This window comes from Ischnura elegans, chromosome X, assembly GCF_921293095.1.
Source record: "Ischnura elegans chromosome X, ioIscEleg1.1, whole genome shotgun sequence".
In the NCBI taxonomy this organism is placed as follows: domain Eukaryota; kingdom Metazoa; phylum Arthropoda; class Insecta; order Odonata; family Coenagrionidae; genus Ischnura; species Ischnura elegans.
The window spans coordinates 45602264-45621243 of NC_060259.1; the positions used below are offsets into that span (position 1 = coordinate 45602264).

Sequence of the window (18980 nt, forward strand, 5' to 3'; positions counted from 1 at the left end):
TGAAATTACATGTTTGGAGTGTTTCTTTATTTATCTTGTGTTAGTATTCTGTAAGTCTAGGATTGAGTGGAATATTTGACGGATCCCTCCGGTCTATTCCCATTTTAAGTGTCCTCCTTCATTTCGGCATAAGGCTTTTTAGGGCACGTTCCATTCAGTAACCTTCTCTTGGTCCTCCTCCTTCCCGCACACTCTAAATCTTTTCCTTCGTTATGGTTTTCTGCATTTTATTTCCCGTTTCATGCGCACTCTCTGTCTTCTCTTTATCTCCTCCAGCAGTTTCCTTTCCTCCGCCACCATGTCTAGAACTTCCTCGTTCCTTTTCCTTTCTCTCTCCGTACATTTCATGTTTCCCCTCCGTGCCCACATCTCAAACGCCTCCAGCTTCTTCTCATCGTCCTTCCTCAGCGTTCACGTTTCCGCTCCGCACTGCGCTTCCCTCCATGTCACATTTTCAGTATTTTCTTTACATTTTTACGGTACGATATGCTCATCAACTTTTTTCTTTACATAATGGCCTCCTTTGCTCACGGTAGTATCGATGCTCTTAGCGTTATTCTTCGTGATATCCTGTAGAGTGTTAGGTATGATAGAGCACTTCTGAACGCAATTATGTTCAGAGAGAGGTGCAAGATGGGAGTTATTCTAACTGAGGAGAGGTTTTAAATTAATTATGTAATCGTTTCTGGCTAGACGGAGAGAAAATGCGATATATCTATGGTAAAATAAAAACAACAAATGGTAATTTCCACATTTATTTGATATGAATTTATATGTCCAAGAGTGGAAATTACATTTTTTGTATATATTTTATCATGGATTTTTATTTGCGACATTGGGGAGAACAGTGATAAAACATTGGGAAGAAATATTAAATCATGGACGAAGAGAAACTAAAAGTCACATAGGAAAGCAAAGAAGGGACTGGGAACACGACGAGTAGGGGGGGTGCATTGAAGCTGCCACTAAGTAAAATACTAAATCGTTTTAATCACCTCTATTCGGTAACTTTGCAAATATTATTCGCTTTTTTCTTCTAATTATCGTTTGTTTTTTCTGATGTGAAAGTGCAATATCCCATGGCCGACAACCACCAGATATTAAACTCTCACTCCACGAGTTCGGGACCTTGGACGTCCCTCAATATTTTCAGGAAGTTGATCATTAAATTGAATCGTTTATTACAGAAACGCCATTGCCAACAATTTGCGAATGTTCGGGAAATCAAGGAAAAAATTTTCTAACTCCTGTAAGTTAGGTGTTTTTACTCTATGAAGACTTAAATGCTCAGTCTATATCCAGTTGTCGCGTTGTGTAGTTTCTGGACCAAACGATGTATTTAAAAATGTAGATTCATTATGTTCTAACAAGTCAAAATCGACAAAAATATCGGTTATGGGGTTTCTCTAAAACGATTCAATTGCTCTTGAAGGGTTTTTAGTCAAGACGGTTTGGTTTGAGAGAGGGCTGATTCCTTATGTGAGCCGAGCTTTCGGGACGCTCCGTCATATTCCACCTCGTGAAATTCACTGCGCGACTTAGTATTTGCTCTGCGCTGTATTTAGACGTGAAGGTAATTAGTTATTGCCTGAAAATGGATCCGTTGCATAGTTGTTAGTGTCGTGAAGGCTCACCGCTGCGTAATGAAACGTCTTGGGAATTTTTTTCCTAATGCATTTAACCCCTTCCATTCCTTCAAGACTCCTCAAGCAAAGATATTTATCTATCAAGGCAGAGTTTTTTTGTCTGTTGTAGTGAGAAAGGCAATTATATGAGTGGAATGTTGAATGAAAATATTCTTGATATCGGGTACATAAGGGGATAGAACTATTGAACCTTTCTGCGAGTAAAAAGCCGTTGTAACCGGTAAAATAATGACTAAAAACCTGTAGAAATGTTCAGTGCATAAAATTTGACGCGTAAGAAAGGGAATGAAAATGGCTTGACCGTAATTTCGTTGTCGATTTACAGGTGGATTAAAAGGATACTATTTTGGGCCAGGAAAGCTGACAAAAGTTGCTGTTGAGTGAAGAACTTTTAAATTTAACGCATTGCAGTTAATGTGGACATGATGATAGTGATGGTTACTAAACGGAACGAGGATGGTTGATATGGGGAAGAGGGTGAACATAAGCGCCTCGTATGAAGTAAGTTAGCGGCTGTTTAAAAATTATGCTCGGCAAGGAAATTCTTCAGTTTCAGAACATGGTGTTTTGCTAGCAGTCTTCTTTGCCTTATTGTTCTCTTCAACAACTCCTTTTAATTAGATACACCTCACATATGTTTTCAAAATGCCATATGTAACTAAAATCGATGAACTTGTTGAGCGGCAGTACTGCGAATAGCGAACAACGGACAGAAAAGACAGTAAGCCCCTTCTTGTCGCTGTACTTCTCCCTTCCGTTGTGAAGTGAATTTAATCGTAACGAAGGATTTATGCCAACTCTGAAAAATGGCTCTCGTCGTCATAAATATCAGCTTTTCGTCAATATGTGCCTTCAAGGACTGACCTTTATGTTTGACTGCACCCGATACTCCGACAGTTATGCACCTCAATGTTGTCCTTTCTCAGCCAAAAAGTTGCCTAAAACGCTTTTGTTCAAGTATCACTAAATACACCCGCTTGAGGTCGGCTTGCCCCAATGGGTTTCCCCGTATTGCTGGTCCCGCGTTTGCGATTAAACAGTGAACATTATACGCGATAAGCTAGCTAAATGATATCATGCGTCAGGATATACAATATTTTATACATATATGAGTTGCGGATAATATTTTATTCGGGAAAAATAAGCAAGGTTTAATTATAGCTAGCAGTTTGAATGAATACATTTAAATACATGAGTTTTAGAAGCCTCACTGTTCAATTGAATTCTGTCATTAATGTACAGGATGATAGTGATATGCAATCTATCCCATTGATTGCTATTAATAATCCATCTCAAGTTCGATTCAGTTGTAAAGCTTCAAGTCATCGGATCCTCTTTAGTCAATGGAATGATCCGATTTAGCTATGATCAGATGAAATGATGTTAGTTTAAATAATATTATAATCCCATAGTTTTCCGATTTTCCAAGGACTGAATAATGCGATTGGAATCATTCTAATCATTCTGAACAAAAATACACGTTTTCTCATCTCTTCACGAGCTTGAAGACTGTTTTCAATCTGCAAATTCCTCTTATTTCGGGCACTTCCATCCTGAACTCCTTCCGCATTCTACGATGATCAAATAAAACTTTGCTCTTGCCATATTTGCACCGTAATCTCTTAAAAGCCCTTGGGGTAGCCATATATTCGTACACCACATAGCGACAAAGACTAATTCGATGCTGAAGATGCTGAAAAGAAGATATCATTTGGGGTGGCGTGGTCTCTCTCTCGAAAAACCTGATGAACACTTTTTAAGCCCATTTGGGATGCAAAGAGCGTTCGAGGAATCACTGAAAGGATCCGGAAAAGTCAAAGAGGGGAATTTTCATTACGAGTGTGTATTTAATGGAGAACGAAACAAAACATATTATGGTTTCCAAGAAGGAGACGAAACGAATGGATGGTTGAAAAAGGGTTATTTTCTCGGAGCGTTAAGAATAAAAGCAGATTCAAATGATAAGGCTTATCTCGGGCGACGTGTTGGGGAGCAAGTCCGCATTGCCGGAGGCGCTAACTCCTGTCAGGGGGGGCGCGGAAGGTGTACGTCGGAGGATTCGTAGAAGAAAAGGCTTAAGGGGGCGGAGGAGGAGGCCCCGCGTGGGGGGGGGGGGGTGACTGAGGGGTAATTGGAGGGGGGTGTGAGGGGTGGGCTGAGTGCCGGACGCGACTCGCCCCCTACCCCCCCTGCCTTTGTTTCCCGCGCGACGGAAAACGCGCGGCAATTGTTCGGCTCACGAGGGCGCCAGGCGCGGAAGAAAAGGCGGGCTTCCCTTAATTAGTTGCAGCTCATTGCCCGCCGTGAGGTGCTGCCCCCCGGACTGCGCTGTGGGGCGGGGGTGGGTGGTGTCGTGTCGAGGCGGCACAAAGGGGTGCGAGAAATTCTGGGGGGGCGGAAAGGTTGTGGGGTGAGGGGGGAAGGAACGAACGGCTTCGCCAGAGCGAAATTGAGACCCTAGTTCCTTTTCCTCTCCACGGAGGAGTGCGACACTCGCGAGAACATGACAGCTGCAATTTTGCGAACTTACCTCAGACATGACCGCGAGGGATTTGTTTAGCAAAACGTTTGAGCATTCATATCGTAATATAATACTTACTCACCAGATTGATTGTTGGCGAGTTCACTTTGTGGAAATTCATCGATAGTAATAATACAAACAGCTGTAGTAATAGTAGACTGGTCTTGATAATGATGTGTAAGCATTGAAACCGCTCGAGCTAATCAAAAAGTGTGGAATATTTCTACAACTATTTGTATCATTACTATTTCCTCGACAGTTTAGCCCTCGGACACGGGGTCGCTAATAATTTTCTCCCCTGTGTTCTCTACATAAATCCTCGAATTATACGTAAGGCTATGGTAAATTTTGAAAGTAATGATAAGATTATGCGATTAACGAGTTTGGAAAAAGTAAATATTTCCGTCAAAGATCAGTTACCATCCTCAACCATATCTTAAAAAGTATCGAAAGACTCAGAAATTTCCTAATATTCATTTGAGGCCCGCCTATAAATAATTTTTGATTTTTACATTGACTTATTGTCATGTTTTTGTGATGTTTTACTTCCATTCTTTTTTAGTGTGTAAATATTACTATTTCCGCTAAGTCAGAAAAATTGGCGGTATAAAAATTTGGCGACCTTATAGGAGAAGGTAATTGAATTTAAGGATTTGAAATTATCTCTGTTAAAAAAAATTGATCAGAACTGGAAAGAAAGACAATTTTTTCGATAACTCACCGCCTGAATGAATTGAACCTTTCTAACCCAGAGCTACTTCTGGGAGAAATACATTTTTAAGACTAATTATGATTGATTATTAACGTAGTTTAAATCTTTCCTAAATGTGGCTGACAGTGTATAAATTTTTGATATTTCTTAGATGCAACCTTGGGTTATAATGGTTTAAAGAGGGTCTCTATTGGAATATTTGGCGACGTTCAGTCGTCAGAGCCACATATCCCCCTTCTAGTTGACCTCTAAACACCACGAGGGAGAAAGCTCACGCTCAGACATGACCGCGAGGGATTTGTTTAGCAAAACGTTTAAGCAGTCATATCGTAATATAATACTTACTCACCAGATTGATTGTTGGCGAGTTCACTTTGTGGAAATTCATCGATAGTAATAATACAAATGTGGGAAGGTGGGAATAATAAGGTGGGAAGAAAGAGGGATGGGGAGGCGAGGGGTGTAAAGCATTGGAGACGACCGATCGTCCATGCGAAACCTTATTGACACTTTCCTCCAAAATATAGTGGGACTTTAAAAAAAAACGATACCATGGATATGAGGTCGAAAGGTCCCGCAGTGCGGTTTGGCTCTCACACAGGGTTCTCCAATGGGGTGATTAAATAAAGAAATTACATGTTGAAAAATAGTTTTAAATATTTTCTTACTAATTAACTAAATGTACAAAAGCAGCCCGTTTGAATAAAAACGAGAAAAACTGTTTTCTGAACACTATGTCCACCAAATGTCCACCATCGCAGATAAGGTATTCTTGCAGCGTAGCCAGGAAATTTTGCATAACCTCTCGTAGCATGTTGACAGGTATTGCTGCTATCTCGTCTGCAAGTGGATTGGTTTGAAAAAACTTTCAGAATAGACCGGTTACGCGGAATTTTAAAATGATGGAAAGCTCGCCGCGTTTGCACAAAGATTCCACCGTTTTGATAAAAAACTTTGGATGCAATGCCGCGATGCTCTCCAGTCCAACGATCCATGGCGACTGAAATGGCTGAGTGTGCAATTGGTAACGCATCAATAGCCTTCCCTGGCACTACATCCCAACTCCGTCCTAAGAGCACCTACAATCGTCCAGTTTCACTGGCGGACCCTGCCAAAGTCTGCTTTATGATTTATATACTCAATGAGTGATAATTACCATCTTATTATAATTATGTAATTTGCGCACTGAGGGATGGCTATGGAAGAAAGGATGGGGATTTACTCTCTGTCGGCATTAGCCTGCTCCTAGCGAAAGGCGCCAAGGTGACCACTGCATAGCGTCCCATTCATCGGACGGATTGTTGAGCTTGAATTGTCCTCCACATTACACTCTAACAGGAACATTACACTCTTTGAAAATTCCCTGCCACCGCCGGGATTTGACCTCAAGTCCATTGGGTGGAAAGCCAACACTCCAGCCACCACATCAACCCGATCCCCCGTCAATTATCGAAAGATCTATAAAACATAAATTTCGTGGGTTCAAGTGCCATCCCGTGGCAATTTTAAGTCACAGCCAACGTAGTTCGTTTGTCTCACTACTTTTGGGCTTTTGATGCCGTGGGATAGGTAGGTACAGTGACATTTTTCACTTAGTTACGTATATTGCTATTAACTGTGTGTGTATTTTAATTATTGCGTATTAAATTTATTCAAATTCTAGAGGGCATCGTAGGTTATTGGAACGAGTGGGGCTGAAATAGAACACTTGGCATAAAAATGAAATCAGTTGATACGATTCAGTGAGTAATACTTGCCGCATAGATCTGCTGAACGATAAAATAGGTAATCTTCCCTTGCTTGGTGGCCAAAGTAAAAGTTCTCTAGTCTTTGAAGTTTTTTAACGTGTGTTGACCGTAATAATTATTTATTTATTTAAGTTTTTCTCATACAATACTTCTGTAAATTAGCTGTGAAACAGTGATATGATAATAATGGATAAAAGTGAAAAGTTTAAAATATAAACAATAACAAAACATGAGAGACGATACTACAAAAATATAAATAAAAAATTCAACGAAAGTCTTAAATGGGAAGGAGGGGGAGATAAGTTTTTTTTAATCGATAATTGGGATATAGTAAGTTTGATGAAAGAATCAGATTAAAGTGGGAAAGGATCGACATTATCTGGTAGAGAGATATAGTTATTGCGTGAATATGACATTGGTCGTAAATATTTTGTTTCAAACCTTTGCAAGGAGTAGCACTGGTTTCGGAGAAGAGCTGGATTTTAACCCTTTCTTTCTTTAACCCTTACTCAGAGCTGCTTATGGGAAAAATTAATTTTCAAGACTTATCTTATAAAAGTGTTAAAATTTTCTACTCAATCTTAATTTTTGTGGCAGCTACATATTTCGTAATTAAACTTTACAGCACAAATGTACACGTAGTTTCAATCTTTCCTAAATAGAGCTGACAATATATGCAATATGCATGTTAGATTGTACTTCGAAGGAACATTGGGTTATATTGTGTTAAAAGAGAGGCATGAAAATGAATCAGTTGCCTCGATTCGATGAATAATAATAATAATTAGGGCGACGACCTACTTATTATTGCGACGACCTAATTGAACTATTAAGTGAGGTAATCTTTCCTTGCTTGGCAACCAAAGTAAAAGATACCGTAGTGCTTCAACGTTTGTTGACCATAATAATCACCAAATGTAGTGCGTGAATATGGTATTGGTCTTAAATAGTTAGTTTTAAACCTGCGCAAGGAGCAACCCTGGGTACGGAGAAGAGCGGAGAGTTTAAGAGAGAGGTATGAAAAAGAATCAGTTGACACGATTCGATGAATAATCATTGCCGAAAAGATCGATTTGTGCGGAAAAGCGGAGTGGGGAGGGAGTGTTGGTTTCCCGTCCTCGGAGGTGTGTGCTCATCCCGATCGGAGGCGGTGTGGGGGCGGGGGGAGAGGGGTCGGGGGCGGCAGCGTGTGTGAAGGGGGGGGGGGCGGAGGGGATCGACGCGGGGGAGTCGCCGCGGCTCGTCTCTTATTCACTCCCTCTCCATCGGGGGAGGGACGGGGGTGGGGGGATCGCGGGCTCGGCCGTCCCATGTTTGGCTCCCTCCGCTGCACATCTGCCGCTCGCCGCGCTCCCTGATTGGTGGGCGCGGCGCGGAGGGCGAGGGGAGGGTGAGCAGTGGAGGGGGGGTGCGGAGGGGAGGTTGGAGGCTGAAGGGGGGGGGGGGTATAGAGTCGGTGGTGGATTTGGGGCTGGTGGGTCGCCCATTATTTACAATGACTTAAATCCTTCAGCATCAAAGGAAACAAAACTGATACTTCATCCCCGGACCATTGAGAGGGTCCTGTATCCTATACTCCCTCTGCTCCTTGATCGCAACATATTTCCTTGTCGTCGGCTTCGGAGTCTTAACACATTGCGGTCGGATCGCGAGTTTCACTCACATTTTACTTTTCGTGGCACTTGTCGTGGGCGGGAATGCTATGATTTAGTTTTATGTAGGAGTGTTTATCATCCACTTGAGTTTTACGCACTTAACTACTGATCCTTGTGTTTCATACACGTGAGTGTGTTTTGGATTAAGAGGACGTATCATTCCCTTTTGACTGGCCTTATTTTATCGTTTTCCTTGACTTATATGACGCCCAAAACTTGAGTCATGATTTGGAAATTTTCAGTGTGTTATTGGCAGATATTCGGTTACATTTGTCTGTGTCTTATACATTTTTGAAAAAAAAAACATGGATGAGACCGATTTAAAATTTTAAAATGTGTGATAAATGTAAATGTTAAGTAAGTTTTATTCCATATACCCTGAAAATTTTACGATGATAGAAAATTTTACATGCGTGTCAAACGACTGTTACGGAATGAAAAAAAACACTGGTCGTGCTTGTCCACTTGCTTTTTGGGCGATCTTGCTGAATTGATTACATTCCGAGTGAATGAATATTTAAATTAAATAAACATTTCGATCTGTTCTCGTCCTAAATGGGGATATTGTTTGACTTTTCAAACGGCAAAAATCATAGTGGTTGTTTTCATTTTATTACAATGTCAGCACTTATATAAAAATAGTTGTTGGTGTTTCTAAATCTTTTTCGTGTGAAAGTCTTTCTTTTATGTACTTTATTTTATACCTGGAATTTCTAAGGGAATATATCCCGAAAGGTAGGGATAATATGGCATAAAAACGTCTGTACTGGTGTTGTTTTTCATATACAGTCTGTTTACCTCGTTGTATCCATTAGAGAACTGTGCTTAGCGTAGAATTAGCCATAGCGGAAAAAATACACTATTGTCCAATCGTATAAAGGGGAGCTTTCTATATTGTTACGGCTTTATTTGATTTTTCCTGGAGGATTCACCATGTTATAGAAGTGTTTTTCCTCGAAGAAGTTCTTTTACGAATCTATTTTTACAGTTTTGCCTACTCGTTTGTTGAGAACAAAACTTCGCTTAAATGTTATAAGGGATGCCTTGGAAGGCGACGAAGTACTCAAAATATTTATAATTGAGTGACATCCATCCGCTTGAAAAAATACATAACCGTTAAGCAAATTCAAAAAATTAATCTTCGGACTTTAGTTCACAAACACCTAGTACACCTACCAAATGCACCTACGTTAAAACGTATTTGTATGTATTCATTTGCTTTTTCTAGCGTGTACGAGCGATAGCGGCAGTGGTGGATGGAATGCACGAAATCTGCTCGCTGAAAGCCACCTTCAAAACTTGCATTTTTGTAGATTACCCCTTGGGCTTCCTGATTTTCTCTTTCTATTGACGATTTAAACGCGGATATCGGTTATCACTGCCTTCTAAGGGGAAATCATATCTAGCCCACATCCCTTTACAGCATGCGATGTATTGTCTTTATTGAATGGTTTTCCGGGTAAGAAGTTATCCATTCATCGAGCAGAGCAGCATAAATCAATGGAGCTTTGAAGAGAACTTTGTGACCTTAAGGAAAATAACTTTACGTGGTTGTTTTCGAGTTACGTCAATAAAGTTTTATCTCTTGTTTTCATTCCTATTAATATTGTAGTTTTGAATCATCTTCTCTTTGAGTTAACCCTGTGTGAAGTGTTTTGCGTGACAAAAACCGAGAGATATTTGTACTTTAACTGAGGCTTCCAGGAAGTTTGTGGACCGGATGGTTATAGAATTTCACGGCGTCATATTGTTTCATTGAAAACGGCATTTTTCGTGGAAGTCGATATGTTTCAGTGGATGATGCTTTTTAATTTTCGTGGATTCATTCGTTGATGCTTTGCAAGCTGCTTTAGCTTGATTTTTTCCCTTGGGGTCTTACATTTGAAAAAATAAGGAAATCAGCTGACATTTATTGATCAATGCTGGTTGGCTTTGAACATTCATTCTACTTCACCTCTTCAAATATTCTGAAATAATATCAAAAGAGTTTTGCTTGATGTAATTGAAAGCATTCGTAATTGAAAAAATGAAGTACTTTTCACGAAATAATTGAATTGAAGCTTGTGGGAAAGTCCTTCATGGCTTGCAATTATCTTGTCATGTCATTCAAAAATAACTTGGTGTAAAATTACAGTTAAAATTTCGCCTACCCAGCAGTATTCTAAGTAACATGCGTGATGGAACCATATTGGTTTGAAAAATGAAAGTGTCGTAAGAAGAACTGAAAAAAATTTATTTATGTGAAGCGACATCTTTTACCCTTTTTGGTGTCATGAGAAAATGTTTAAGTGCGCATTATATTCGGTAATTTTGTGTGAAGAATTTTTGGGGATACAATACAATGCCAAAAGATATTCACTTGGGAATGACAGTTTTTGGGAATTTTTGAACGATTAATAGGTAAATGGATGGAATTACTGCTATGGATTACTTTCCATGATGACAACGGAAAAATGAAGTCTCTTCTGAAGAATGTTTTTCGAAAATGATTAATTAAATTTGCGGTTAGAAACGTGGAATTTTTGATAGGACTGTGAGATGTAAGGAAAAAGAAGTTTTATTTATTTTGAGATTGTATTTGCTATTGGAATAAAATGAAAATCTATTGCTAACTGCACAAAAGGAAGCGCTCTAATAACTGCAAAACGCTGATTCCGCTATAGAGAATTTATCAGGCGCAGCAAATATTGCTCTCCAGAACATACTTAAAGGTTAAAACTTCTTCAAAATGCCCTATAGTGAAATAATTTCACACCATAGAAGTGTAATCATCTCAAAATTTAAAATATGATTTCGCACATTCCGCAGCACTCTAGTTGAAGAAATTATTTTAGGTCGGGGTTTTCATTATTTCCAACGCTTAGCGTCAACAAAAGGACTACCGCTTTCAAGTGTAGAGAAAAATAGTTTTATTTCATTTCAATATTAAAAAAAAGAATGAACTTGAGGGGAGGGATGGAAGAAAAACCTTTATTATGTCCCTACCCAAGCTCGTTCTTGTGGAATCGCGTGAAATTTTCTTCCAAAATTCTAACCTCCTTAGATGACGACCAAAGTGTAGGCCATAGCTATTACCAGGTATGTAAAACTAATGGCTGAACGGTAAAACTAAAAGGTTGAATCTAGCAAGGCATAATAGTCAACATCTTAATGTTGAGTAATATTTAAGGCTCATTTTGAGTATTTTTTCAGTGTTCTGTGTTTTTTTTAAATACTCGCGCGAGAGATAACATACAATTAAAAAGTTTTTCTATGTATGTACAGAATATGCGTTGGAGTGGTGGATATTGTTTGTAAATATATCTTGAAAAAAGATCTGATTCTTTCCCGGCGTATGTTCGGGTGACCCACCGGGTAATCTTCTCAATGACTGCCGACGTTTCGGGTTACGAGTCGTACTTCATCATCAGGGCTGAAATCATTTAGACCTGAGGGTGGAGAAAAACGGGTTCGCCGAGCAGCCTTCACTAACATATGTTGAAAAGTTTTATAAGTCAAGGAAACGAAACTCTTTGCATTCTTGTCATGGATTTTTATAATTAATTAGTCGGAGGAGATAATGACTAGTTAAGGAATGCAAAGTAAATTATGCCAATGATTTCTTTTTGATTCCTCATTGAATGGAAAATTCTGCGAATCCGATAATAATAATGGTATAGTTTTTGCTATACATATATTACAAGGCACTCGCGGATTTCTTTTTTACGGAAAAATAAGCTTTGTGGAAAAATAACTGTTTATGTTGCAATCGAGAGACACATGGAAAAATTCCCTCTTTAATACAAGTAAGGACCTCTACACCATATCAAGCTCTGGAGTAGATATTGACGAGTACTCAAACAAAGAAAAGGGTCATTATTCTCTGCTAGAAGCAAGTTAATAAATTCCTCTTATATTTGACAAAGGTCTTCCTCAAAATTTTATCGGATGAACATTTCAAGGGAAATCTTGCCAGCCTACTTCATACTCTAATGTTAGTCCTAGAGTTGACCCTGAATCTATCTCTAATTGTTTTTTTGGAGTACAAGGTAGATGTAGATACGTTATGCAGCAATACGTTCTTAATCGCATTTTAGAACTCAATACCGAAGAGGATGACACATCCTGGTCAAGTAATCCGTTACATTTTGGCAGATTATGTCTAAAATCCCCATTTTAAGGCGACTTAAGTGTTGCCTAAAGATATCGAAATCGCTTTCGCGCGATCACCATTCCTTTGTTTTCCAGGAAATGTTGGGATTAAATTTTGGCCGTGAGCTCCTAACGTATTCAAGCGAGGAAATTGATGCCACTTGAAATGTTCTTCGATATGTGCTAATACTACTTGTGCTCTCTCTTGAGCACCTTGCGAGTCGTATTGCTTACGGGACCATATTACATTTTGCGACCATTTCATGGAAATGGTGGAAATCGATTTGAATAAGGGGTGCATTACTTTTTATTTCCGTATATACTGGATTTTATGTGTTATGTGGAACGGTACGGTTACCCAAATGGTAAAAACCATGAGGATTCTTGATTACGAAGATAATTGTCATTGTATGCGTAATGGCTGCTGAGTCAGCCCACGTGACCATGTTTACTCTGCATTGAAGTTTTTATTTGAGGACTGAACTATCTTGAGTTTGAATATTTGTATAAAGGAGAATTCCTAAAAGTTGGAAGGTAGTTATTAGTAGTGGTATGATCTTGATAGTTTATAGTCTTGAGACGCATTTTTTCACAGGCGAAAAGAAGTATTTACAAATGGTAATATTTGATTTGCTTTGTTAGGTTTATGATTATCATAAAACGATGTTATTTGCGGCTCATTCAGTAAGAAATCCTATGTCATGAAGATATCTTGTTGTATACCATTACGATTATTTCGCGTAGCCTGAAATATTGAAAGAATAATGTATAAGATTGGTGAAATGTAGATAAATTAAATTGGAACTGTCCCATGTGCTAGCAGAAGCTAGAAGTGTATCATGCTTTCCGCTATTTTAAAAGCCATATCGATGAAAAGAGTTTATCTTTACCTCACAGATTTTTTTGAAGAAAGGAAAAGTATGATAATGAATAATTTCATAATCAATTAATATTCTCCTTTACCTGCGTTTAAGTCGCTTCAAAACTTTGAACATATATCAAATACACTTAGCCTTATTTGTTTCTCCACGCAACAGCCACTTCAATGAAAATTGTATGCAAAAATAAACTCTGCCGTGTACCCCATATTGTCCAAACATTTTTACAATGCGTCCTTTGGCCATATGTGATAGCCATAACGATATGGACGAAATGATCTTGATGTGCATTGTAGAAAAAACTAATGCTCATTTTATACAGAAAAGGGTGCTGTTTGTCGGCTTGTATTATAATCTTAGCATGATTTTTTTAGGAATCCACCGAAATGTAATAGTGACCTGATTATCTTTTTATGTTAAGATTTATATCAAGATTATATGTACCCTGACAAAAATTTGTATTTTTATTAAGTATTAGTTTGGCGCTAATGATTAAATTACGTAAGGTAATTTCTAATAGTTAATTAATTTAGTTAATATAATTAATAGGCACCAGTTGTTCCTAATTCATGAAGCATAAAGCGAATGTTTTCCTAGCTGAAGAAACATGAAGCAAATGTTTTCCTAGCTGTAGGAAATTACTCGTAGTTTATTTCCTAATCGATTTATTACCTATTATGGTATTTTTAAAAATTTGATCAATCTTTTATTTTCAACGAAGTCAGCTGAATTTTGTAGGTTGCCATTGTGGCATTTTCCCCTTTCTCCTCAAATAAACGCAATAGAAACCTGTTTTTCCACCTTTAAATCGAAGGTAAAATTTATGTTGTCTTAAATTTAACTATAGTTTTATGCTTATAGGGAAGCATTATACACTTCTTCATTTTAAAATTAGGTTTTTTGAAGTATTCACTCTATTAACCAAGGGTGCGTCGTCGTATATATAATATATTTTATTAAAACTCAGAGAGACACAACTGCATTACGCATTACTGTTTCTTTTATGACGTTTTACTCTTTTTTACACTCTCTATAATTCGATGAGAAAACAGTGGAAATTGTTTTTTTAATTTCTAAATTATCAATGTTACTGTCTGTTCTAGTCCCCTAATTCGTAAGAGTTTAGTATATTATGAAGGCTATCACATATTTACCTCACGCCGAAGATTTTCTGTACTTAAGCCGCCTATCGACTAATCGAAGTACGAGTCGAATTATGAATCGCTTGTATTGCAATCTGCTCAATTCAATCTTAAATTAGCCACGAGCTATTTTAAATTTTAAGAATATTGTTCACATTTCTCCTGTGACATTAACACGTTTCATATTACAACTGATAATTGTTGCCAAAATTGTACAGCACTACCCAGTTCATCATACTTAGCGAAAATGTCATGACTTAAAGGCATACCTTTCGAATGGAGCAAACAAATCCAGTTATTTATATGTAAAAATATCCTGCATTTTTATGTAATTGAAATGATAAGATCAACCACTCCATTCAATTAGTATCTAGAATAAATTCTGCATAACATATCTTTATTCTTCGCTTGGTTTGGTAATAACTTTTTTCTGGAGAAAAATCGAAAGCTGGCCCATTTACGTTGTGGTTTGTCATTTAGTAGCCATAGATGATCTCAAGCACACCCCAAGCTCTGCGCGGGGACATATACTAGGTTGGGACTCGAACCACAGACCGTAGGATCGACAACATGCCACCGTCGAGGACTGCTTATACAATCCCCTTTTGAGTGTGTCATTTCAACACTCACACTGGTACACAATTGTATAAACATATGAATATTAAGAGTCAAAAAGATGTCATCTAAGTGGCTGACACTGGAAAATCAATTGTAAATAAACTGACTACATAAAATTTTTGATCAAAACCAGTGCTATAAGTTGGAATAGCAACTTAAGGTAGATTGCCAGCTTAATATATTTTGATAAATCCAAATTATTTTAGCTATAAGAGAGCTTTGTTTTTTTGCTCCATCAGAATTGGCTTACTTTTAGTGATCCATGAAGTTAAAACTCTCTTCTATCATCTGTGCGTACTTAAAACTGTCAAATGAACAGAAACATATATTTGTATTAGGATGTATAACTTCGTGTGAAATTAAAACTGTTATTTCATTCTAAATTCATGAAAATTTTATTATTTTTCGTACCATCAAAGTGGCTGCAATATTAAACATTACGATACTTGCGCCAGTGGTCATTCCGCATATTTTGACAAATAAACCATCAGTGATGTCGCTTTTGCTTAATTAATTTGTCGTCAATAGTATCGAAAATGATAGATTAGTGTTCGATATTACCGAACTGTAAACACTTGCAAATGTTGTTGTTTGCAGTATCGAATCGAATAGATATGATTATTATGATAGTTTCCCAAGTTTCTCATTTATGCTTTGACTGTTGCTAATTAAGTAATCAACTCGTGAAGTTAAAGTTCCAGATAATGATGAGAGGCTATAAACAATAGTTCGAGTGGAAGAGTTACTAATAATCATGCTATTACTACGGGCCCTTTTAATTATTCATACATTCCTCCTATACCTCGAGTTTGTTTTACGCCCTACCTTTTTCATTCTCGGTTTTTATCATTGTTATAATCTATGAATGAAATTTTCTCGAAAGAGATCTGTTTATACTCCATATTCTTTCCAAATTTATAAAGAGTTCTGTTTAATTGTGTTCGTGGCGAGAAAAAAATCGAGGTGATCGTAATTGAAAAAGTATCATGTCGATGAGGCTATATAAATATATCAATTTTTTCCTAAAACATCAGAACAGAAATTGAAATTCTATTGGAAAGCGTCCTAATGCCATGTTATTTTGTGGGGTTGACTGAATCTTTGTACTCGTTTGACTGAGGTAATTATCAATTTCTTTACCATGATTTCATGCATTGCATGTCAACCATGTTAATACCAATAATAATATCTATTTAAGTTTCTCTTAATTTAAATATTTAAGTACTGGTTATTCGTAATCTTTGTATTCAAATTTGTTTTATGCAGGTGATTGAAAATCTTTTGTAATAAAAATGATGAATATTCAGTTTCAGATTGCTTATTAAAGTTAATAAAAAACTTCATGAAAACATAGTTTTTTGGCTTAAATGATATTAATGAATGAGTGAATAGCTACTCAAAATGAAAGCCTTGGAAATGCATAATAGAAATACACTATTATCCTGAAAAAGATCTACATTTTCAGCAGAAATGTTTCAAAGCACATTCAGTTTTTGTTAGGTGTTCACGGATTATAAGGTTGCACCTGATAAAAATTCCTTGTTTTTCTATTGAATATTCTACATTACTGTTGCGGTGACAGCTGTCATAAGTAAAGTCTGCATCACTTAACAGTCAACCAACTAAGACAATAGTCTCACATATCATTTCCTACCTCGGGGAATAAATGTGGCATGTAGTGCTGTTGGTTCTGGAAGCTTCTACAGAATGAATAAATATCTATGAATGAATTTCAACATATAAACCTTAGATATTCAATGGTTAACGGCGAAGAATTTCCAACTCATCTTTGTATTATTCTGTAATAATACATCATGAAAGATCGTTTTTGAGAGTGATTGCTCTCTAAAAGACCGGTACAAAGGTTATAATTTCGTGGGTTCTTCAGCCAAAAGCACCGATCTGAAATTTCGTGTTTTAGTTACTTCAGTTGTATCGCAGCAATCAATGTGTTTTTTTGCATAATCCCTGATTAAAACTATTATGAATTAACTAATAGTTTTATTTTGCTTGTGTTCCATTATTATCTGAGAAAGTTAAACGCAACTATGCCGTGATCCACGAGTCTCTAATTAAATTATACACTTATGTTTATTGCTTTTATTGATACTCTCTGCTCCATGGTCTATCATATTTCGGGCTGTGTATCATTTAGGCGTTAATTATTATGGGAATGAAAGCTTAAAAAACTATCTCATGCTTAAGTAGGATTATAATTGATGGCGAAGAAAAAAAGCATGGAATACTGTGATAAATTCTACGGCAACTGACTCATCGAAACCGTGTTGATCTGTATTGAGTGCACTAAATCAAATATACTTTCGCACGAAAATTTCACGGGTATCTTAGCACGTTTTTACGAACTATCAGCACATTTTCTTAGAGTAGACATCAGAGTGGATGATCTGCACGTTAAGTAAAGTCCGTGTGACGCAAACGCAAAAAATAACGGCCTCTGATTCTTAAGCTCTTTCAGCCACTTGCACGTTGCACTAGGTTAGAGTGAACGGCTACGGGACACGGTCGCTCCTTATGCATTTTGCACATCGTACACATCTGTATTTACGACGGACAGCATAAATGCAACCATTAGTTCATCCCGGTCTCTCATGCAGTGTCGCGAGCACGGGATGCACCACTTTGAATGGTAAGCCGTTCAAAAGGGATTTCCCTACGGCCGACCAAACAGCGGTCGCAGCATAAGAAGCGCGTGAGTGAATGACATTTAAACTGACACCGATTGGTAAAAAATCACTTTAGTTAGAATTTAATCACTTTAGTAGAAGGAAACGCTTAGATTATCCATCGTGATTAGGTGAGTGGATGCAAATAAACTGTCACTCACCTCGTCCACTACGTCCCACGAACCGGAGGTCGTTGAACTTAGCCACTTGGTTCTTCATGACAGCCGTACAGTTGCGCAACTCCGCACAATAGTTCTCGTCATTGCCGGCACGGACAGTGACTAGCGTGCCGTCCATGACATCGTCGAGGGCAACCACTTTGAATGCCACCGGGAGGGACTTATTGGATCGCCAGTGGGAGGGCAGTGCGGAGCAGAGGAAGCCGGGGCTGCCCGTCTGCACAAGTTCACCATGGTGCTCGGCGAGCGCCTCGCGCAGTCCGGGCACGCCGGCCACTCCGACGCCGGGCACGGCGGGCGCGGCTCCAGGGCTGGAGGCTGGCGGCGACGCGTCCCCGCTGCCGGGTGAAACAGCGGCGGCCGCCGCGCCGCCCCCGCCACCGCCGCCCGCACCCAGCTCCCAGTCGGCGGCCGCGGCCGCCGCAGCCATGCTCGCCGGCGACAGCGGCTTGGTGGTGCTCGCCCCGCGCGCCTCCGTCAGCTCGGCGGGGAGATGCATCGAGGAAGGGCTGGCGAGAGGCGCGAGGCGGCCACAGGCGCCTCGGGCGGACAGGTCTCTGGGTGGCGAGTGCCGCGCCGACGCGCGCCCCTCTGCCGCGACGCGGGCCGAAGGGGTGCCGAGCGAGGCCGAGTCGATCAGCGACGCCCAAGCCAAGCGTCCCACCGACTAATGATGAGGAGAGTTGGGCAGCCGCGGTAATGACGGAGAGCGAGACAAGTCCCACGGGCGGAGGCGTCGACTGCCCCCTCCACAGCTGCTGCGTGACACTCGCGTGCGCCGTCCGTCCCCTTCTGCTGTTCTGCCCCCCGTGGGGCCGCTCTCCCCGCTGCCTCCCCTCCCCGCCCCTCCCCTCCCCCCCACCGCCGCCCTCCGTCCTCCAATCCGTGGCGTTGGTTTCGTGTTCCGGCCACCGGACCACAGCCGCGGCGGCCGCGTGTTGTGGCCGACGGCTGCCACGGAACCCCTCTTACCCCCGCCCACGGCCCGTGGTCGAAAAGAGGGTCCCCCGGGGGGTGCACGGCGGTGGTGGGGGTGGGACGCGGCGGGCCGCCAGGGTGCGGCCCG

General features: G+C 39.6%; 1 protein-coding gene across 1 annotated transcript in view; it reads right to left on the reverse strand.

Moving 5' to 3' along the window:
• The window catches only part of LOC124171611 (segmentation protein Runt-like), a 54814-nt gene extending 36125 nt beyond the window's left edge, over window positions 1-18689 (reverse strand). The window contains exon 1 of the mRNA XM_046550818.1: window positions 17897-18689. Coding sequence (XP_046406774.1) covers window positions 17897-18413 — 517 coding nt within the window. The 5' untranslated portion in view covers window positions 18414-18689. The remainder of the gene's footprint in view (window positions 1-17896) is intronic.
• Window positions 18690-18980: the final 291 nt, after the last annotated feature.